The following is a 23,284-nucleotide window of genomic DNA, read 5'->3' on the forward strand; positions in this document are numbered from 1 at the left end:
ATACCTCCATGTACATTCACACGTGCTTAGCTCTGTTATCTCATACTAAACTGTATAAAATCTAGCATAAAGACAAACTGACTGAACACAAATTACAAGTAGTTAACACTATAATTCTATGTACTAAGCTAAAATTGGTATTTAATTTCACCTGGGCCTTTGTGAAACTTTATAAATTCCCTTGTCCCTAGCAAGTGGGCTGGAGACAGCAAGATCTGATTACCAGTCCTGCTCTGTAAAATCGTTACTAAAATAGGACAGAGGGATGAAGTTGGCTAAAATGTCTCAGCAGTAACACAGTGAGCCAAAAGAAATTTCAGAAGACATCAGGATGAATGTGCTTGAAAAACATCATCCTGTGAAGGCTTACAAAGAAATTTCTAATGCTCCGGGAGTCCTCAGAGCACCGGTGGTGGAGCTTATGTACAAATGGAGAAAACTAGAAAAAATGAAGCGTGATGTGTTCAACCATCCAAAGTAACTCCAAGCAAAATATCCAATGAGCAACACTATCCAAAATAACACAGAAGCACTGTTGAACTGTTGAACTGCAACTGGGTTACAAAGGAAAATAATAAGAGTAAGTTGACCTCTGAATCACTCAAAATGAATACAATTTAAGTTCTGGAATTATTAGTAAAATGTGGACTTGAGCCTTTTTGAGATCCAATTGGTATTTGGTGCTTTTTACTTTACAAACTCGAGTTTGCTTTTCACACAGAATGTCTCTAGTGAAATTATGTTTGATGATGTGGTACAGTGGTGTGTGAGGCAATCATAATTGGAGATTATTCATCCGAATTTCAGGAGCAGGACCACGCCTCCAAACACGCTCCTTCCGGTTGTCATGTATATAGGTTCCCCCAGTTCATTCCCGTTTACGTGCCCCAGCCTCCCTCCCTCCTTGTATTCAAATCTTTAACTTGTTCATTTCTATTTAGTGCATGGGGGATCTGCCAGGCCCGGGAGCCATCGCCAGTCCGCTTCGAGGCATTCCCCAAACCGCAGCTCAGTTCACGTCAAAGCATTCACTTTTACCTACTAAAACGCTGTCAAACCTAAAATGAGGACATGGGTCCACACCGTAAAAAAAAAATCCTAAAAAGTTTGTTGCCCTAATTTTACATGGAATTTTGCCTTTTTCAAGTGCTTTTAAACATTAAATTAGGAACATTTTAATGTGATTAAACAATGAAATTACCTATAAACAAGGTCAATGAATGTGGCAATATGAATAAAAATACTTAAATGTACAGAAATATACAGTTAACAGTTGGTTTAAATAATAATGGATTGCATTCATATAGCGCTTTTTGAGACCCTCAAAGCGTTTTACAATTCCACTTTATAATTCCCCTCTGGCCATCACCAGTAGGTGGTAGGTGAAGTGTCTTGTCCAAGGGCACAATGACCGAGAGTGTCCGAGCCGGGGCTTGAACCGGCAACCTTCTGATCACAAGGCCAACTGCCAAAAGTTTATAAGAATCATTTTATATATTTTTCCATAGCATTACATTTGAATTTAACAGTTCAATCTTTCAAATAACGGACAAATATTTGTGAAATTCTGATACATTTGTGAATGTATTTTAACAATCTAAATGTGCAAATGTACAGACAAATACATTTAAAAAACAAGAAAATTATGTTTTATTACATTTACAGTGATTTTACGTTAATTTACATTTGAAATGTAAAATCACAGTCTATTGACGTAAATTTAATGATATTCTAGAAGAATACACAGTAAAATACTTTTATATTACAATTTTGTTTTTACAGTGCAGTTGGTGAAATAGTAAAGTCGATTTAGCCCAGATACAGGTTTCCAAGATAACAGTAGTTAGCCAGTTATTTCATGCTACTGTAGCAACAAATGTGTTTAATTGAAGGTCACATTTACTTACAAACTCTCTCTGGCTACCTAGTTAGCATGACAAATAACTGATGTGACTGCTGTGCTGATGTGTGCACGAGCACAAAAGCCTTAGCTGAGAAGTTAGGCAGGAACAGGCGATTCTGCATCTTATTGCACTGATATTAGCCATAAGTTATTATTACAATTTATAAAACTTGTTAAATACTTTGTCAATTATTCCAACTTGATGCTAGCAAGAAGCTAACACCACCCGACCTTCTCAACTTGTGAGCTAAACTGGTGCCCTCCAGTCTATATTTTTAATACTATTTTATTTGTAAGCCTCTTCAAACTATCATCTTATATACATGCCTGTTATATGCCAAAACATCCTGTAATTATGATAGTCACACATACTCTAAGGAGTATTTAAGTGGAGATTGTATAGTTCCAGTCATTTTCCCCCTCACCCCCTCCTCCCTTCGTCCTTTCCTCACTTGTTACTTTGTTCCCCCCTGAACAGCTTGACGTTAATTCCCAAAGATATCTCCATCACAAACTTGCTGAAGTGATGGTGTCAGCCTTTAAATGCTGACGTGACTCGATGCGATTGTCTTTTTGCAAGTTCCTGACACGCAGTCAGAACATGCATGAATGCACACCAAGGAGTCTCTCTTATAATTGAGATGAAACAAATATGAACTCTTAATAAAACAAGCTCTGTTGCCTCCTGCAGAAAAGTCATTCTCTTCACTTGTGGTAACAGCAGCTTTGCACTGCTTTTTGAGCTGCATTTCCAAACTGTCCATTCTAATATTTTCACACTCTTGATTCCATGTTGACAGACAAATTTTCCTCCTTCCCCTTCATGTTAAGATCATGGTATACAGTCAGTGGTCACTTTCTAAGTCACATCTTGCTAGTACTAGGCTGAACTCCCTACATTAATTCCTCTGGAAACGTTTAACATAGAAGCCATTTAAGTACAGAGAACTCATTGTCATGTTCGAGAAAGCAGTTGGAGATGATCTGACTTTGTGACATTATCCTGCTGGAAGCAGCGATCAGAAGAAGGGTGCACTGTGGTCATAAAGAGATAGACATGGTCAGCGTCAGCCACAATTCTCAGTTCGGCTGTGGTGTTTAAATGATGCTCAGCCAGTACTATAGGGGCCCAAAGTGTGCCATTACACCACCAGCAGTCTGAACTATTAATGCATGGCAGGATGGATTGATGTTTCTGCTTTCTTTATGCCAAATTCTGACTCTACCATCTGAATGTCAAAGCAGAAGTGACGACTGAGACCAGGCAACATTTTTCCAGTCTTCTATTTTGTTGAGTCCGTGTGAACTACAGCTTCCTATTCTGAGTTGAGCAGATCAACACGTGGTGTTCTCTTCTCTGACCATAGTCATGGTTATATAGATCAGTGCTTTCTGAGTTCTTTCAGTATATTTTGGTGCTTTTTAAATGATCAGTAGCATCTTAAAGCATCAAAGCTCGGAGATTCTGAGCTTTAAAATTGATCAGTTTGAGCAGAAGCTAAGTTAGATTCTCCTGATTTCGCTGGTGATGAAATTTAGGGAATTGAGACAAAAAAAAATAGCACGATGTGGGGTTACTGAGAAAAACAAACTCATAGCTCTTTAATTCTATGTGATGATATTTTATTGGACCATAGTATTACTGAACACACCTTAAACTTTAAATCAGCAATAACCTCCTCAGCATCATCTTTTGGCCTCGTTTTCAGTGTGGAAAGCCAAATTGGCTCAGGCAAGAGGAAAGTCTGCCAGGGAGATCTTTCTCTTGTTCTCATGAGGTTGAAAAAAAAAAATCACATATGTTTTATTTATTTATATTTTTCTGTTTTGCGTTTGTTCCGTGTCACCTTGTTCAACAATTCACTAACTGTGGTTAGAAATAGTTTGACAAAACAATCTTAACTCAGGAAAGAATTTTAATAAATGACATTTCTTAGTTTTCCTTTTTTTCTTCACTTTGGTTCAGAAGACTTAGCGCACTGTACCTGGAGTGTATTTTTTAGCCAACAAACAAGTAAACACACAATTAAGGTTTTTCTGGGTAAAACCTGAAATGAAACTGGCTCCAAGTTTTGCTTTTGCATGTCATCAGTCTGAAAGTGAAATGCAGTATTTCTGGATTGGCAGTTCTAGTCAAATAAATGGCTCTAGCCCAGTATTTGATTCCTATTGTCTCTGTCTCCTGGCTTTTAGCAAGGTCTTGGTTTGAGGTGAAACTCATTTGTGGCAATTGAAAAGTAGCGCACAGGGGAGAATAAAGAATCAGTGCTTATATATGGGATGTAGCAGGTTGACCTGGCACGGCATAGCTCAGCATGGCACAGTATGGCAGGCTCCAATGAGGCTTCACCCTCCCAAGGCTCCATCCCGCCTGAGCTCAACACAATCAGGCCTCCACAGCGAGACCGACTGCAGGTTACCATGACAACCCGGAGGCACTGCCTGCATGGGACAAAGGCTGGCAGGTCCTGTGTGTGTGTGTGTGTGTGTGTGTGTGTGTGTGTGTGTGTGTGTGTGTGTGTGATTGAGAGACAGAGTGAGTGATGTGTGGCAGAGCAGGCGCGGCCCTCCTGGGGCCCTCATTCGTTTGTCTCTCGCTGAGACCACAGGAGCCCTGATGCTGCAGAGATGGAGGTGGTGGCGGTGGATGGGGTGGGAGAAGAGGAGGGGCGATGGGAGGGGGCAAGCCAGCAAAAAGCAACTGATGTTGAGAGACTATGATGAAAAGATGCAAAGAAAGGTGTAGTGTAAGAGAAAAGAATAAGAAATCAAAAGGACGGCAGTACAAACGGATTTGGTGGATTGGATTGTTCTGCCCCCAGTCACTCGTTCACTCATTCATCAATCATGTGCGAAGCTTCGTCGTACAAAACACGGGTCTTGACAAAAGTTGATTTTAAAAAATGGACTTCACCACTACACTCTGGCAAATTAATTGCACCAATTAGTGGAGCACTCAAAATTCAAAATTTTAATAACCTGTCTACCACACAGCAAGTTGCAATGACTTGAAACAGCACTGCTTTACAGAATGTAATAAAATAAAAAGTGCACTTATCCAATGCACCAGGCATTAAAAATGAGGAAGCGATCTCTTTAAGCATATTGGGGTTGATCATTAATTGTCTCAGTTCCTGACGCACATTTGCTCTCTACCTTGTATTCATTGAATTTTCCTCTACATTTTGGAATTTGATATTTTCATATAAACACCATTAAGTGGACTTTCACTTGTTAACCTCAGAGGGTCAGAGTAAAATGTGTTCTGTCTATGCAGCTCCGGCATATAGTCTGTGCCCACCACTCTGTATAAGTGAGCTCAGAGACAGGAACTATGTTAACTTTGGAGATGACTCAGTTGATGTCAGTCTGCTTCTAAGAAATGAGTCATCACATGAGTTTGTGTTCTGAACATACAGCTTGTATAGACAAGGAGAAACATCACCTTTGCCTTCTCAGACCTTCACTGAAGTACAGAAAATAAGAAGTGTTAAGAATTACAGGATACAGTCATTGTAATAAGAAAGCGCAACCTCTTTTATTTAAGACACGGCAAAAAATAATCTGGTTCTTGGTAGGTTCTATAATTTTTTTCAATAGAACCTCAGATGAACAACGTTGACATGTTACATGTGATAATTTAACAATAATGGACAACCAGTGTGTGAGTTGACAATTATTTAGTTACATCCAGGTGCTGCCTAATCAAATGCAGTGATTAACTATGTGATCATTTCTGTAAAAGCAGATGTTTTGGCAGTTTGCTGGTCTGAAACATTCAGGTGTGTGTTCACACGATGCCAAGGAGCAGAACTGAAAACAATGATCCCACTCACAGCAGCACATCTACAACAGAATGGTTTTGGGGGGGGGAGTAACAAGGTGTTGCAATGGCCCAGTCAAAGTCCAGAGCTCAACCTGATTGAAATGTTGTGGCAGGACCTTAAGAGAGCTTTGTAGAAAAACAAATGCCTGCAAAGCCTTTTGTTAAATAAATAAATGAGAAGATGTGCATCACCACAGATGAACATCGTGTTTACATATGTAAATCCTTAGTATTGACAGAGAGCGCACGTTCTTTTTGACATGACTGTAAGTACCATGATATTGACTGACTGAGAAATTGAGGTCTGTGCTGATCTAATATAAGAAATACACTTTTAACCAGAAAAATTACTTGCAAAACTAAATCCATCATATTCTTTCTGTTTTCTTTTCCAGGTTTAGATCACACAAACAAGGACCTAAAGAAAAACTTTGTGAGTAAACTCAAAATCAATGTGCCTTAAATGAATTTGAGCATTATCTTAGAGGCTTTTCTCTCAGCTAGAGTTGCTTCTCTGTTCGTTAAAAGATGAGACAATAAAAGTTTCATATAGTTATAAAGCTGCGAGGCTGGTGTTACACTGGCTGGCCATAAAGCATATGTGAAGTGGCAGCGTTGTTTGCTCCTGCCTTGTCATTTATAATCCTATAGGCAGTTTGAAGCGTGCAGGCCAACTTGTACTTTGTCACAGCAGATTGTCTGGCATGGATAAGCCTGGCTGCAGAGAGAGAGAGGGAGATACATAATTGCTCTCTTGTACAGTCTGCTGCCAAGACATCCTCCTCCCGTTATGCCTATATACACTGGCAAACAAGTCATTCAAACATGTTCACTTTTATGACACACACACATAAACCACACCGACACGCAGCAGCATCTCCTCAGTGACAGTGATTGCCGTCAGTCAGAAGAAAAATGTTGACAGTCTAATTCAAGTGCCACTATCGAGAGTTTTTTATGGGATTGCTTCATTTCCTGTCATGTCATCCTGATGTTTTGTGTTGAGGGTTATGCTGTCGTACACTACTCCGCATTTGTTTTCTGTCTCGCTTTTCCAGGAGGCCCGTGCCAGTTTTGACCTGCGTGCATCTCACGATCCCATGCCTGTCAGAAATGAGGAGAATAGGTAATGACTCCTGTCCTTTTACTCTTACCTCTAGATATCCGATCCCTATATTTCTCCCTTCCAAAACCAGGAAACTGATCAAACGTCGTGTATAGTGGCCCTAACGTGAGACGCAAACATTCAAGCTAAGCAACCGAGCTAATTCTTGGACCTAAAACTAGCTTAACTGGCTGCAACAAGCGACAGCTGTCCTCTCACAGAGAAAGAATCAGTGGACGTTGGTTAGAATGTGAGAATCTTGAGTTTGCCTGTCTGAAATCAGAGATCTATCATGTTACACTGGAAGTCTGCTGCTGTCATTTCATGAAAAAGCTTAACTGACTAACTGTAGCTCAAGACATGATATCAAGGTCAATTTCTCTTTTTGCTAATTAAAGATTTCAAAACTAAATCGTTGCACGTGTCTGGTGTCAACCTACAACATATTACCTGTTTTTTTCATGCTTTGATTATTGGAGGTGAGACATCCAGTATCTTAGTGTTCTTTTCTGACAATGTGAGCCAATCATATTGAGGAGATGCCATAATTACTGCGTGTGCTCAGGCTAAAACCCCTCCCCAAAAAAGAAAACGCTCATCTCAGCTTATTTAGTCTCTGTATGTGGCTAACATCTTATTCCCCCTCTGTCTCAGTCACGGTACCCATTGTGCAGGGGAAGTTGCCATGGAGGCCAACAACTCCTACTGTGGTGTGGGCATCGCCTTCAATGCCAGGATTGGAGGTGAGGAAAACAATACAGCCTTAAAAAGACCGTAGGAGGCAGTGCATTGTGGGTGTGCTGCACTGGCCAAAACGAGGACATGGCATAAGAAGCAGTTTTTAAAACACTTGTTATACTACATTGGTGCTATATTATTATTATTAATAATAATATTATTCGTTTACTTGATGAAAAATGCATGCTTTGTGACTTTAGGACAGCTGTGCAGCTCTATTGGTAAAGACAGAAGAAAGGGTTTTTTAGTGGTGCTCAGTATACCTTTGGGGATTGACAGTAGGGCCAGCACCTTATCTAACAGAAATCTATTCATTTCTGACCAATTATAAACCACTAGTTTTTACAAAAAAAGAGGAAAGGAAATAATTTTAGCACAATGCTGTGATTTTTCTTTGCCTGTGGTTAAAACCTCTTTGGAGGAAAAACCCTGCATGCATAATACACCTGCTCTAACTTTACAAGGTCTCACTTACTTTATTATGAAATGATAAATAATTCAAACTCACCTTTACTGGCAGAAACTCGAAAGTAACAAATATTCCAAAAACCAAAATATCACATCCACATGCTGAATTACTTTTGAGAGAAAAGAAAAATGCTCAGCATCATTTCCAGATGCAAATGGAAATGATGCTGAGTAAAACGGTTGATTTTATGTTTGGTTTAGGTGAAAATTAAAATGTCGAGCAGAAACACTGTAAAATGTGGCAGAAAATCACAGGAAATCGTGCCAAATTTTCACAGTGAAGTTTTCCTTGTCGGTATAAATTTTCAACGCCTGTGTATATATTTACAGTGAACATGGCTTTAGGTTTATGCGAATACAGGTCACTACATATTGACTGGGTGCTATTCAGGCATGCTGCCCCTATTTAACAGCTCATTTTTTAGTGTAATGGCTTTTTTAGTGTTGGTAGTAACATCGGAAAAGGATGAATGAACTGAATACATAAGATTGCCCATTTTCCCGTTGTGAAATCAAAGATTTTTACAGGGTTTACCAAGAGTGCTGTAACCCACAAGTTAATGAGGAGTACATAATGTGTTTGAATAAGAACACTTCCTGCAGCTCTCAGATCCTAAATGACTCAAACTGAGTTTAATGCAGCGATGGCATCAGCACGAAATAGAGAAAATGAGAAGAGGAATCCCTCAGTTGAACTCTGGCATTTGAACTCTGCTCTGTGATCTTTAATCTCTGACCCGTCCTCGTTTGTCACAGGCAGATGAGCGTCTCATGCAAAAAAGAGAGCGAAAGAAAAACAGTTTGACGGAGCGAGAGCACGAATTTCTTCCCACAGTTAGATTCGATTTTGCTTTGTTGGTTCCATTTGATTCTGACTCATAAACAGTCTGTATGGCACACAGGAGACGAAGGGGCAAGACCTGCATGAAAGATGCATGTTTTGACTTGAGCTGTCACACAGCTGGCTAAGTGAAGTTCTTTGCCTCTGTTTGTAGTGTTTGTATTGACGATTTGTGTTCTTGTTTTTCATCACAGTCACCACACAAACTTTTCAAAACCTTAGAAAATGTGCATTATTCCATCTGAAAACATGTATTTTTCATCTAAACTGACTGTACATGCAATAATAGATGCTAAGCTGAATACATGTGGTTCTTGGCTATGCCTCTCCAACGACCTAATTCTGAAAAGTTGCTTCGTCAGATATCCCAGCTCTTGAGCATATTAACATCTCAGCACAGAAACTCCATTTCTTAATGTAAAAAAACAACTCTTTAATGCTAGCCAGGTCTAATAAATAAGAAAGAGACTTTTTTTCCTGTAAACCTTCCTTTACTCCACTGTCTCTAGTCGCTGCCATCTAATGACAGCAGTCTTTTGTTCTATCCACAGTCTCTAATTGGAGTGATGTTGTCAAGCTACAATTACAAAGGACACATCCACTGTTTAGAATTTATGCAACAAGCAGCAGAAACCTAAATGCACATCTGACTTGTGGTTTGGATTAATTACTGTATAGTTTCTACTGCAAATCAAAAAGAAAAAAAAATCACACATTTAATGCAATTAAAAATTTTCTCTATCGGATTCTTTCACAATGTCTGACCCTGTCACTTCAACTGGCCGTATTAGGGATTTGAGTTCTCCAAATTTAATTGCATCACAGGTAGACAGTAGCTGTGACGACCAACACGATAGTAGAGAGATTATTTGAAGTATTATTTCAAACATGACATTTATTTTCAAATCCCCATCCATCCATCCATTAATCTTCTTAACCCATTATCAAATTGTTGAATAAAATGTATACTTATTTTTGAAAGCTGCCATTCTCAGTAAAAAAAAAAAAAGATTAAGTATGTTTTTTTTCACACAAATAGAGATTAGCTGGTGAGCATTTACTTGCTAAAAGTGAGACATGCAGGAACTAAAAAGATGGTGAATACTGGATTTAGATTCAAGATGTATATAAATATTAATGTGAGTCTTTATCTGTTGGATGTGGGAGGGACCACATCAGCTTAAAATGTTATGATACACTATTTAAATGTTAGTTAAAAAATATATCAGTGATTGCAGTCCTAAATGAGACCCACCCCCACATAAATGTACTCCAGTTTTGTGATCAGAAATCTTAAAACAGTTGATAACTTGTGCAGTGCTGACACTCCACACTTTCCAGTAGCAGATTTACCGAATGTTGGGTAAAGTGAAGTAATCCATAGTTTCACCCTGTAGGTTGTATATACTGGGATGTTTTTGGCTGCTTTTCTCAGCTTTGATAGCATGCTAACTTGGGGTGACACCCCCCAGGGTCCCTCGGGGCAAATGGAAGAAAAATCTCACTCTCACTGTAGCTTCTCTGTCCACTGACATTACATTATAATAGTTCATGGCTGCTGCAGACACAGTTGCACTGCAAGTACTGAGCTTCACAAACTCTTATTTCACAGTTAAACTGATGAAGTAACTTCTTTTGAGACATACGTTAATCATTTTATTCAGTTTATAATGGTGGTCAGAAAGTATCAATCAGTAAATGCAGAGGAATGTGAATATATCGACAGTGAGGGGATGAGATATAGCTATAGTTTGTGTTGTTTTCTATTTCCTTTTTTTTTTTCATTTTGCACAAGCCTTCCTCCAAACTCTGATCTCTGTGACCTTTTCGATGTGACCAGGTATCCGCCTGTTGGATGGCTCTGTGACGGATGCCATGGAGGCCACAGCTCTGACCTTCAACATCCACTTCATCGACATCTACGTCTGCAGTTGGGGCCCGAGGGACGACGGGGCCGAGATGGACGGGCCGCAGAGCCTGACAGAGCAAGCCCTCCGGCTAGGAGCTCACAAGGCACAGCTTTCATCTCTAAGTTCACACTGCTGTCTGTCAGATGTAAAGCCGACAGTCACACTGTCAGTGGAGCTGGGATTGGAAGGACAAAATGTCGAGTGTTCAGATTTCCTAGCCAGATTTAAATCCTCATTTCCTTATTTATTTATATCTTACGGAGAGTACGTTCATGACACGTACTGTAACAAAGTCAATCTGCTACTTTTGCCACATAGTCAGACTGCTCCAAAACAGACTATTTGTTTTGTTTTTTAGATGAATATTGTGTGTGTGTGTGTGTGTGTGTGTGTGTGTGTGTGTGTGTGTGTGTGTGTGTGTGTGTGTGTGTGTGTGTGTGTGTGTTGTAATCCAGGCCTTTCATTTATTTGGTATTCACTTCCAATACATGTGACTATTTTTGTTTGTTCATATAGACAGTAAGAGCATGACCTCCCACACAAAAAATACACTGATCAGCCACGACACTGAAACTAATGACAGATGACTAGAATAACACTAGTCTTCTAGAGACCGTGTTCTTCTGGGATATGTTGGGTCCTGGCATTCACAGGGACATCATTTAAACTTAAAGAAAGACGGATATAGCGATCATGGCGTTGCTCGCTGGTTTGTAACATCCAGTTTTGAATCCTTCACATGAGCATTTTCACAGTCACCATCTTGGTATTTTGAAACCAGATGTGACAAGCACGGTGACTGTGAAGCTGCACTCTCATTGGCTAATGACTTGTGACTGACATGTCATACCCTGGACAATTCTCCTTTCTAATATGTAGATAACCCAAATTTAGGAGCCCATAACCCATAAACTAATCAGGAAAGTGTTTATAGAGATCAGGACAGAGAGTTGGTTTTCCATAGATTTCCATGAGACCAAACCACAGGTTTTGCCCCCCTGGTGGCAATGAATAATAATGCAGGGTTAAGATACTTGCCCACTGGCTTCACGTCTTTTTATAGCGCTAGAGGCTACATCTTCTCTTGTCTCAGTCAAACTTCTTCTTGGGTACTTGTAGATTGCACTGCTGTTATTAGATTCTGTGTTTCCTGTTCACATCTTCCATGTGCTCTGGTTTTCTCTGTTTCGCTACTTCTTTACCGCTCTGGAAAAGTAGAAAACTGCTTTTAATTATATTTCCTTTGAAAGTGCCTGTCACCAAGGCAACAACGTCAATGTCCAGTATCACCAATTCATAATTTAGCTGAAATGTTATTCTCTTCAGCGGTAAGTCTAATTTCTAAGCCAGTAAAGGATTTATTTGCACAAGTCTTAGTTTTAAGCTTCAGTAAACAGCACAAGAAATGTTTATACAGCTGCTGCACTACAGTTTTTTTGGTGCCATAAACCAAGATCGAAGAACAGAATTTAAGCACAACTTCACTCTTGACTCTGGAAACACAGTTCTATGATAAAATGTTCAAAACACGGTTTGCTTACTGATTTTCAAGCATATGTGAGTAACTTTAATCCTGGTTCCTCAATGTTTTGGGTTCTTAAAAAGGATTATCATCCTCTGAAGACAATATTGCAGTAAAAGTGTGCTCTTTTAGCAAACTAAGGGTTAAGGATGATAATGGTAACTTCCTGGTTTGAATCTGGATGAGGCCTTTTGTTTCAAATGTTTCCCCTTTTCCACAAGTTCTTTCTAAAAAAAGAACTAAATTACTAGCTGTCCCTCAGTTTCAGCATTTTTTTCACAAGTTAATGAGCCTGATTTTCAGTGGTGTACTGGCTTTCAAGATCAAGTGGACACCACAGAAAATATATTTCTTAATTTATTCTTCACTGCTTCAGCTTTGAGTTGTTTTGGTCTTAGTGATGCCCTGTGAGAGCTGCTCCTTACACTGTCCTTTGTGAAGGTTCATGTGCTGATGCCTTTGAGGAAAAAATAGTATTTGAGGAAAATTTTAGTCGCCTCATGAGGCATTAAAAATGTTGCATTAAAAAGACCTAAATTTAGCACAGGATGCGACAACACCAAAAAGAAGACATAAAATGTAGCAACTCAAGGGACCATGTGGGTTGGACCATGGACAGTTGGGCAGTAAGCAGCACATAATCTCATTATAATGTGATGGTATTTTCATTACACTGGGTTCTGCTAAGGCCTTTAAACACCAGACACGTAAAGTTTTGTGAGAATATTTTGACTACGTGAGTTTGCTGAATGAATCTGCGGCATTCATTTTTTCAGCCGGAAAAAGTGCACTCATAGCTCAAATTTTGCACCAGTACAGAATATAAAAATGGTAAAATAATATTGTTTTAACTTAGACACACAGCTAGACACTGGTCTGGGTCATGGCTCTCTGGAATGATTTCTCTGACTCCTCAGATGTTGTCCCAACTCTGGGAACAAGAGCTCAAACGGTCCCAGTTGACATCTTGAAATATGTACGTATGCGATCGGGATACAGCTTCATATTCTGGATCAAACCATGACATTTTCCCTCCTGCTGCATTCTCTTGAGAACTGTAAGAATCTTGGTTTTAGCCTTTTCTTGTTGGAAAACATCAAGACTGAAATTTTTTTTGCATTTTTTGAGAACAACTTTTCACAAAAAGCCAAGCTAGCATAAGCCAGCAATGGACTCCTATGACTTTTGTAGATTGTTGTAGCAATTTATCACATCTGGCTAGTTTCATCATCAGAGTGTGTTGTGAATGCAGTATTCCCTTTACCATGTATATAAAAAAGTGCAAGAAAGACTAGTCTGAATTCAGGGTACATGGGTTTTTATACATATAAAATGATAATACATATTACAGGAACAAACTGTCCATGTTACATTATGATAGGAAAAATAAAAACAGTACTACTACCACATAGCTGGAGTAACAGTATGTTATTGTAAAGCTTGCATTGTGCTTTAGCTTTCAGTGCTAGAATTTAAAGGAAAGTTTGTTGGGATGCAAATGACAAAACCCATCAAAATAGCTACAAAGCAAACAGCTTAAAAGATATTTTATGAAAGACTTACATATGTTGTACACATAAAACAATAACAGCTTTTCCAATAAAACATTTGTTGACAACGTTTCTTTTAGATATAAATACAGTTTTTTGTTAGTATGTGAGATCTTTCTTTTTTTCATTCTCTTTGACATCCCACTGTTTGTTTTCTCAGGGCCGAGGTGGGAAGGGCAGCATCTATGTGTGGGCGGCAGGTAATGGTGGAATGCAGCATGACCACTGCGGTGCAGATGGATATGTTAACTCCATCTACAACATTGCCATCGGCGCCGTCACTCAAACTGGGAAGCCCACCTTCTTTGGAGAGCCCTGCCCTGGAGTGATGGCCGTCACACTGACAGGGACCAGCGTGGGAAGCTCATTACCTTTGGTTAGTGTGTGTGTACCTCCCAACACATCTAACAACAGTATTTATCATTAATGAATGTATATACAGTATGTGTATGTGTGCACATCAGTGCCAGCAGCCCTGATCTTTGGCTCCTGTGAGCTGTAAGAAGCCTGTTAAAGAGCAGCCACTGGTGTGGTATTTATAGAGACTTGCCAAATGACCTAGGTGACTGCTGGGCACACACATGCAGACACGCAGGAGCCAACGAGTGTTAATTGGAGGTAAAGCGTGGCTGTAGTGGCTGAGAAAGAGAGAGGAAGAAGCAGAGGTGTTGATGGCGGAGGTAACACTGAAAAGCCAGGAACAAATCCAGCGCCAGCTACAGAAACAGAAAGGCCAATTTTATCAGTGTGATATCACCCTCGTGTGCAGGGAGGTCTGCCCTTTACCACCTCACATTAGAAGGTGGTTAGACCAGAATGCAGTTGTTTTGTTACTGTTAAATTGTGTTGACGTGTTCTAATGACAGAAGAACCGCTGTTGACACAGTAGCTGCTATAGTGTGGAACCAGTAATGGCTTAATTAGCTGCAAACAGCTCACGTGCACCTCCCCTTTGCAGCATATATACTGGTACATGTAATATAATATATCATGTAAAATTAGTTCCTTTGTGATTCCTCCAGGTGACTGTGACCAACATTGGTGATGGATGTGTCACACACTTTCCAGGAACATCCAGTGCTGCTCCGATTGCTGCAGCGATTCTGGCTCTTGCCTTAGAAGTAAAGTGAGTTTTTTTTCTTCCTACTTATTCTACAATCAAATAATGATATAAAATTGAATTTCACATCGTGTTCATTTATGTAGGATTAATTTTGTGCTGCCTATATAGTGAATCCTAATAACACCTGCGATCATCAGATCTTTCATTTAGCACCCCCTGCAGGTCACATGTTCACTGCTGATTTGTTCATCAATAGCTCAGGTTAGCAACAGGCAGACCACGGTCCAGACCCAGATGCTCTTATTTACGGATCTAGACATATTACTACATTTTGACAATTTTTTATAATTATTTACGGTATGGTTATTTTAATCTGTGCAAGGGTTAAGTTATTTACACCGACCAATCGTGTACATTCTAACTTATCCCACATGATGCTACTCAGCCAATGAAATCATTTATTCAGAGCATGTGTGAAAACAGAAAACTCTGAGATGCAGAAGTCAGATGAAGTAAGTCAGGAAAACAGATAGGGAGCAAGAAGAGTTTTGTCTAGAAACTAATTGTTCAAAAACTATGTTATTTATTTTTGCTTGTAAACATTATTTTACTCAAAATAGGGAAAGAACATTTTATTATTACTTTAATATTTTATTAATAGCAGCACACATTGACGTATTGTTGAATCCTACTTTATTTATTTTACTTTAAAACCAGTTAAAACCCTGGAAACAGACATTAAACTGTTAGACTACTTTCAAATATATTACACTAAATTATCATGCGCATGGAAATGCATGATATTTCGGACCTTTGTTTGAGGACATTTTCTCTGACTAGGCCTCTTTAAATTTTAACTGAATGCTGATTTACAGAGGCCCAGGCCCAGTCAGAATGTCCTGATGACGTTGTGATCCATTTACCCAACATCTGCATTTGTTCAGTATCGGTAAAGGCATTGCTAACAACCTCTTTTAAAGTTCACTGCCAATTAGCAAATGCTAACATGCTAACACTAGGATTTTTTGCTTGTGTAAACATTGCCCTTGCAGATATGCTAGCTGGCTGATGTTAGTATGTGGCAGACGCACTGCTTTACCATTTGGAAATCTCACAAAGCCAATATTGTTGTCTTGACACTTGCTATAGCATAGACAGTCTCTATCTGTATTTGTGCGTCACAAACATTGTGAACACACATTGTGAAACTTTACGGTATTTATGTTTGAAAATAGGCTGGTCCATCTCACAACTGCTGAGTAATGGAGTAAAAATTGTTGTTGGTGTGACGGCCAGATGGTCTCAAGACCTTATGCATAATATTCTAAAATAAAAACACAGGATTAGAGCAGGGCGATATGACCTGATATACATTTGAAAATTTGCGATAATGATATAACTGACGATATAATTGACACTACACAAAATACTTTACAACTCTACAACTTTATTAGTGCAACCCCCCCCCCCCCAAAAAAAAAAAAACATCAATCTATTTTCACTTCAACAAGCAGCTGTTTTTTATGTGCATTGAAGTTACATAAAAATTTAACAGTGCAAATTCCTTGCTGACAGTTTAACCAAAAGGCATTTTCAGTGGAGATTGGCCGACATATCCTCAGCATAACCATGTATGATATCCACAAAACTTAAAAAGAGGTTATACACACACAATACGGTAATATTATGTTGAAGCACAGTACGTATCACTCCGCGAGGCTCCTGACTATGGTAGCCGTAATGCTCCGACAATCCATCAAGCGTTTGCGGCTTCGTAGCTTTGCAAAGCCGTACTAAAACATTTGACAGATTTTCGAGCGCCGTGTTCCACATAAAATCGTTTCGAGGTCAGTAAACACAACCAGAATCCATACATAAGGCACTGTCGATTATTAGAAAAATCAAAGGATTGATTTTAAGTGTGCCGTATTTTCCAAACAACACGGTAATAACGACAGCCCGCTAGCATGCTCTACCAAAAATAGTGCTTTGTTGTGTATCTGACGGATGAAAACTAAACCAGTTCCACACCACTGAAGTTGCAGCAGTTTTACAAACCAATTCTGGTTCATCCGTTTCATTCAACGATCCACTTTCGCCCTTCTCATTCTCCGCCATGCTTTTTCCGCCATCTGTGTATGAAAACAAAGGCATTGCGCATGCGCATTTTACCCATATTCTGTCGCGATATTTCATTTTCTTATCGTTGCCCAACATTATACCGGTATTACTGTGAATGGTATGGTATGGCCCAGCCCTACATAGGATCATTATTGCTAAAGTTTGGTGCAGTTAGGTGAAACTTTTAGCTTTATGTCAAACAAGCAGTTTTTTTTCTTCTTTTCATTTATTTTGTTAGTCATTATTTCTATTATAATAGAATCAGTTTTGTATAAAATATGATACAGTTTGTCTCACAATGCCTGTTTGCACTGTTTAAACGTTCAAAACAAAGCTGGGGTTATTTATTTACTTTATATTAATGATTTTAACAATTCACAGAGTCATTTAGTGGATGATTTTACGACTAAAAGGAACACATAAACAGATATAAACAGTGTTCTGTTTTGTTTTTCTACATTAAAATTCTACACCTCTGATCCTTTCCTACCTTTCCCCCCCCTTACTCTCTTCCTTTTCCTCTATTTGTTATTTTGGTCCCTCCTTTGATGTAGATCATTATTTTCTCCTACGCATTTGTTTTTTGCCTTTGTCTGAATCTGCAAATTTATCTCCTCACTCTTTTTTCTTCTTCTCACTCCTTTGTCTTGCCTGCCACTTCGTACAATTTACCAAGCCCCCTTATTCTTCATCCCTCCTAACTCGCCAGCTGTCGGTGTGGCCTCGAGCCTGGTGTTTTGTGGTGGTATCGGGTGCGTCTACGCCTCCTTCATGTTATAGATGGTACTAGAGGCCGGCTTTACTGCTCCAGCTGTCATGTTGCAGCGTTCTCAGTCTCAGTCGCTTGGCTGTAAAATGGAGCGCGGGTCCCCTGGGCGAGACGACTCCCAGGACATTACTGTTAAAGGCTTTGTCGTGACCCGCTGCTACTGACTAAACTATATATCACCTCTCTTGCTCAGACCAACTGCATTCTGCTCACGTCTTTATGGAACTGGGTCCTCTCTCTCACTCTCTCTGTATATCTTTCTTGCTCTCTTTCTCACATTTGCTCTTTCTGTGTCTCACTCTTTCTCCCCTCAGACGCACAAATCCATGTATTCTACTATGCTCACTTTTGCACATTCAAGAGTATTTTTATTTTATCTTCATTAATCAGATACAACCTGTCTAATGTATAGCATCCACAACTTCCTGTGCCTTAGTATATGCAGACAATTTGTATGTAATGTGTATTTACACTGTATTGCCATCACATCCCATTCTTCATCCATAGGATGTTGACCAACCCTTTTTAACTACTTCAACTCTCTGGGAAGGCTTTCCGCAAGGTTTCGGAGTGTGTTTATGGGAATTTTGACCACTTTCCCAGAAGCACATTTGTGAGGTCAAACACTGATGTTTCATGAGAATGCCCAAAGGCATTTTGATGTCAGGACTCTGTGCAATCCAGTCAGTTCTTCCACACTACATTTGCTCCTCCTTGTCTTTATGGACCTTGCTTTGTACACTGGTGCGCAGTCATAAGGGGCCATCCCCAAACAAAGTTGTGAGCAAGAAATATCAAAATTGTCTTGATATGCCAAAGCATTAGGAATTCATTCCACTAAGGGGTTTAACCAAGCTCCTGAAAAACAACCCCACACCATAATCCCCCCTCCACCAAACTCTGGACTTGATACAATGCGGTCACACAAGTAATGTTTTCCTGGCAAACACCAAACCCAGAAAAGTGTGAATCCTCACTTCAGAGCCCACATCTCCACTGCCCTAGAGTCCAGTGGCGGCGTCCTTTACACACTGCATCTGATGCTTTGCATCGTGCTCGGTGATGTTAGGCTTGGATGCAGCTGCTCAGCTATGGCAACACCTTCAATGAACCTGTCTACGAACCTGTTCTTGAGCTAATCTAAAGGACACGTGAAGTTTGGAGGTCTGCAACGATCGACTATGCAGAAAGACGGCAAGCTCTACAAACTATGCGTCTCGGCATCCGAGCGATGCTGGCCACGTGACTGTTGATTAAAAGTGTTTAGCCTGTTGGTACACCACTGTGCTTCTGAAATATCGCAACTAGTGCTGAAGAGATTCCTATGAAATCTGGTACAGACATGCATAGTTCATAGAGTATGAAGGAGGCTCTAACATAAGCTGGCTAACACCACTATATGTATAAGTTAGCAAAGTATTTATTACAATGCACAGAGCTGCTTGTGTCAAGTTGCAGTCAGTCTTTATAATATGAGGCAAATCCTTGATTCAACTGTCACCTCCACTATTAACACACATACCATCAGTTTAAACCTTTTTTTGCAGATTGGCTCATTGTGAACATATTGAATGGGTTATTGATACAAAATCTACCCATTACTGCTGCCTAATAATGATTCTATGCCTCTGTCAATCACTCTGTTATCTCCACCTATAATTGTCTTGAAACTGCACTCCTCATGATTGATTAATTGTTTTCCTGGAGTCGTGATCTTTTTTTTTCAAAAAAGAGATCATGACTGTCAAAAAAAACAAGACTGGCAATACAGAAGATTTTCTGCTGGCATTGCGGTCATGCACTCTCTTAAGTACTGATATAAAGAAGCTTCTATGGATTGCTTTCTGTGCTTTCAGAATAGCCTTCAACTTGTTCCTGTGTCAAGGTGTCAGTGTCTATGTTGGCCTGTCTGCCTGTTTTGCCATCCGTCTCCCTCCATCCATTTTGACGGCTGTCCAATGAACCATGACACCAAATCAATTCTTCACTCATCCTGTTTGTCAGTCTTTCTGTCTGTGTTTGTTCACTTTATCACCGTGTCTGTCACTTTATCTCTGTTTCTCTCAGTCCATTTATCAATCTGTCTATCCATTTGCTCACGAGGAGATGGACATTGGGCTTTGCTGTGATTCCACCTCCTAGTTTGGACATGCAGTTGTCCACCTTTCTGTCCATCCATTTCAAGTTGACTATTTTGGCTGTCTATAAAGATGGATTGCCTCCTCTTTAACCCGAGTCATACCTGTTCTGAGATCAGATCAGATCAATTTTATCATTTAGCTCCCTTTGCTCAAGTAAGAACTTATAAAATCTCTTAAGCACTTTTGTCTCTTTGGGCAGTTTAGCCATCAATGCATTGCAGCTCTAGGTGCTTTATGGCAAATTCATGCCATATGTTGAATTTTGATAATAGCATCCGTCTGGAATATAACGGCATTCGATCAGCTGTTTTATTAGTGTATTTTCTTTGGATAATAATATTTCTGAAAAGCTGGCTTTTTATAAATGTTGCTTAGACAGAAGAAAATCATTGTTCTTATGGTAAAGACCACAAATAAATGATTATTATGTGTCTAATCAGCTGCAATATAACAGTTTCACTTTGGACATGAAAATCATGTTCATCATTTTCTAGAATACTTTATTATCTTCCCTTTTCCAGTATTCTCTCTTTCTGTCTGTATCCTTTGAATTGAAAAGACAAATATTACATAAAACCTTCTCTCTGGGGGGTTAAGGGGTAATCAGCCTGTATTCTTATTGGTGCACATAAAAATAGTGAATCCACTCACTCTAATTGGTCTTTACTTAACCAGTGTGCCACATGCACAGACAGACAGACACACACACACACATACACAAATCGTCAGCAATGATATCGCCGATATTAATGCCTACCAGCGAAGGTTAGTGTCATCTATGCCCTCTTACAAATACATACACAGCAAGAGGGGATTTTTTTAATGACCTACATGTGACGATACTGCTATTATACATATTGTAAGATACGTGTGGGATTAACATGCTTATAAAACTCATTGGCCTTATAGACGATACCTTAGATAGCCTGGCTGTTTAACATGCGAGTCACATTCATTCTTAGCTTTATTTCATTCATACATCACTGACAGGTTTTGCAACAGAGAGGATTTAATCTGTTTTCTGGGCTGCCATGCTTTTTGCGATCATGCAGTGCTCTAGTCTGTTCAGTCTGAGTGGAACATGAATGTGAGTACCACGCTTTATGTATCGCTTTGAATACTGTTTGCTCAGACACAAAAATGTCGTCATGGTGTGACTAAAGGAAAAAGCTGGCTGATGACTATATAAAAAACACCCGGCTTTTTTTCCAAATAGTTCCTTTCATATTTCAGTCTGAACCAGCCAACTGAGTAACTAACTGAGAGACCAACATTGCCACCTCTACATGACTAAAAATAATGACCAGTGTACTAACTTTAATCAAGTTACATTACTGTGAAATGAGAAAACAAAATTAACTATTAACACCTTTAAAACAACAACAACATACTTCATATATTTTCCCACAATTTAAAGAGTTGGTCATTAGAAAATATGCATGCATACATCGCACATACAATATTCAAAGCTGGGAGCATATACATATTGACTATACACTAGAAAAGGAAGCAATGAATACAGAGACAGAGATATCTTTGATACAATTTTATACGTAAAAGGATTTTATTTATGTGCAAACACACATTGAACAGTATAATTCCCCAACTTGTTATGCAAAGATCCAAATATGCATGTTAAGCATATTAGCCGCTCATCTGTTTATGCGGCGTAAACACTCGCGCGCACACACAGAGAAGTATAAATCACACAAATGCAGACATACATACGCACTGGTCATGGTTCTTGCAATCATACAAGCACACACGTGTACACATGTACCCATTAACCACAGAACTCAGGGCGACATTAGTGGAGTGTGTTTAAAGGAGATTGCGGGCATGCAGTTATTGGACTTTGCCTAATTGATAAACCCATTAGTAACACTTGTTCAGATAACATGGGAGGAATCTCAGTCTGCTCACAGTCACTCCAAATGGGTTCACTTAGGCTTAGAGTGCAGCACATTAAGAGAAGATTACAGAGCGACGTGGAGCTTCTTGCCAGTCCACGCCTCGCTACTGTGAGATTAATAGAGATGAGCTAAAGACAGTGGCAGGGGTAATATTGGACTCTGACACTCCACAGGGTGGAGACAGTGTATATATATGTGTGTAACTGTTGAGCAGTTGATGTGCTGTATCTACGTTTATACGTTTCTCTGTATGTTTATACATCTGCGTATGTTTTTGGGTCATTGAGATAGACTGTGTTTCTTATATTGTGTGAAATGTGTCTGTATTAATGTGTGTGTGTGTGTGTGTGTGTGTGTGTGTGTGTGTGTGTGTGTGTGTGTGTGTGTGTGTGTGTGTGTGTGTGTGTGCACTTTGCTCCTGTTATGTGCATTTGCTTGTTTATGTGGGCAGCTCTGTGCTTCTCTGCAAATCTATATCTGCATGTGTGTTAGTTTCTCTGCTTTTCAACTAGAGCTGTGATGTAGCTCTGCAGATCTTAATGCGAAGTGTCCAAGCAGAAGATGTGCCGCCTGGGATGAGACAGTGAGGTTTAAACTGCTGCTCGTCTTGTACCAGCACATTACACCCTGCTGGCTAACAAGCTCCACTGTTAGTGATTTCTCCTTCAGTTACTGCTAACATAAAAAGAAAAGAACAGGAAAATCGCACATGCAGAGCTTCTGTAAAGCGAGCATCAGGGTGCATGCAAATGCTTCAGTCTCTTTCAGCTGCAAATACGTCTAGGATGCATGATGGAGTGGAACCTATTACTTTAGAGATGGAGGTGATAATGGTTAATGTTTGGCTACTCGCCATGTTTTCAATTTGAGGTTTATATTGAGAAATAGCCCAACCACCAATGAGTGGATAGCCATGTAATGTCTTACACTGAGCACCATTTTTCAGATTGACTTTTGTGGTTTAGGATAGATGAATTACTACCTAAATATACTGACAGATTTGATGCACACATTTGTGAACCCATTAGTTTTCATCAGAGGTCAAAATGAGGCCAAAATTTGAATGTGTCTCAACTATAATTCTTCCACCAAGGCATAAACAGAGGTGGAGATCGTGATAATTGCCATTTCTTTGACTGACTGTTTGTCAGCAGGATCACACAAAAACTTACAAGCCAATTTAATTGGAGAGAAAGAAGCCATTTTAGTATAAGACATTCAGTAGTGATTGGTGTAGTTCATTTAAATTGGTTGATTTCCTGTCGTGGTCCACGCATGCATGCTCCACAAACTTTCAATAGGGTTGAAGTTGGGTTTTGAGAAGGCCAGAAGTTCAAGGTTGGCCTGCTTTATCCATCCTAAAACCAGGTTTGATGTCTGCCAGCGATCATTGTCCTTTTGGAACACTTTATTG

The 23,284-nt window shown here is 39.5% G+C and overlaps 2 protein-coding genes across 2 annotated transcripts in view; both read left to right on the forward strand.

The window, feature by feature from the left end:
- The window catches only part of LOC147318541 (neuroendocrine convertase 1-like), a 111,262-nt gene extending 99,635 nt beyond the window's left edge, over window positions 1-11,627 (forward strand). The window contains exons 4-8 of the mRNA XM_086310150.1: window positions 6,125-6,162; window positions 6,788-6,855; window positions 7,489-7,577; window positions 10,722-10,956; window positions 11,573-11,627. Of these exons, the coding sequence (XP_086166276.1) occupies window positions 6,125-6,162; window positions 6,788-6,855; window positions 7,489-7,577; window positions 10,722-10,956; window positions 11,573-11,627 (485 nt within the window). The remainder of the gene's footprint in view (window positions 1-6,124; window positions 6,163-6,787; window positions 6,856-7,488; window positions 7,578-10,721; window positions 10,957-11,572) is intronic.
- A 2,396-nt stretch (window positions 11,628-14,023) lies between these two features.
- Window positions 14,024-23,284, forward strand: part of LOC147318542 (furin-like) — a 71,063-nt gene continuing 61,802 nt past the window's right edge. Inside the window, exons 1-2 of the mRNA XM_086310537.1 lie at window positions 14,024-14,239; window positions 14,886-14,989. Of these exons, the coding sequence (XP_086166663.1) occupies window positions 14,075-14,239; window positions 14,886-14,989 (269 nt within the window). The 5' untranslated portion in view covers window positions 14,024-14,074. The remainder of the gene's footprint in view (window positions 14,240-14,885; window positions 14,990-23,284) is intronic.

Source organism: Aulonocara sp. 'chitande type north' Nkhata Bay, linkage group LG11, assembly GCF_057382095.1.
Source record: "Aulonocara sp. 'chitande type north' Nkhata Bay isolate Kocher_YH1m ecotype deep benthic linkage group LG11, A_spYH_male_GT1.1, whole genome shotgun sequence".
Classification (NCBI taxonomy): Eukaryota; Metazoa; Chordata; class Actinopteri; order Cichliformes; family Cichlidae; genus Aulonocara; species Aulonocara sp. 'chitande type north' Nkhata Bay.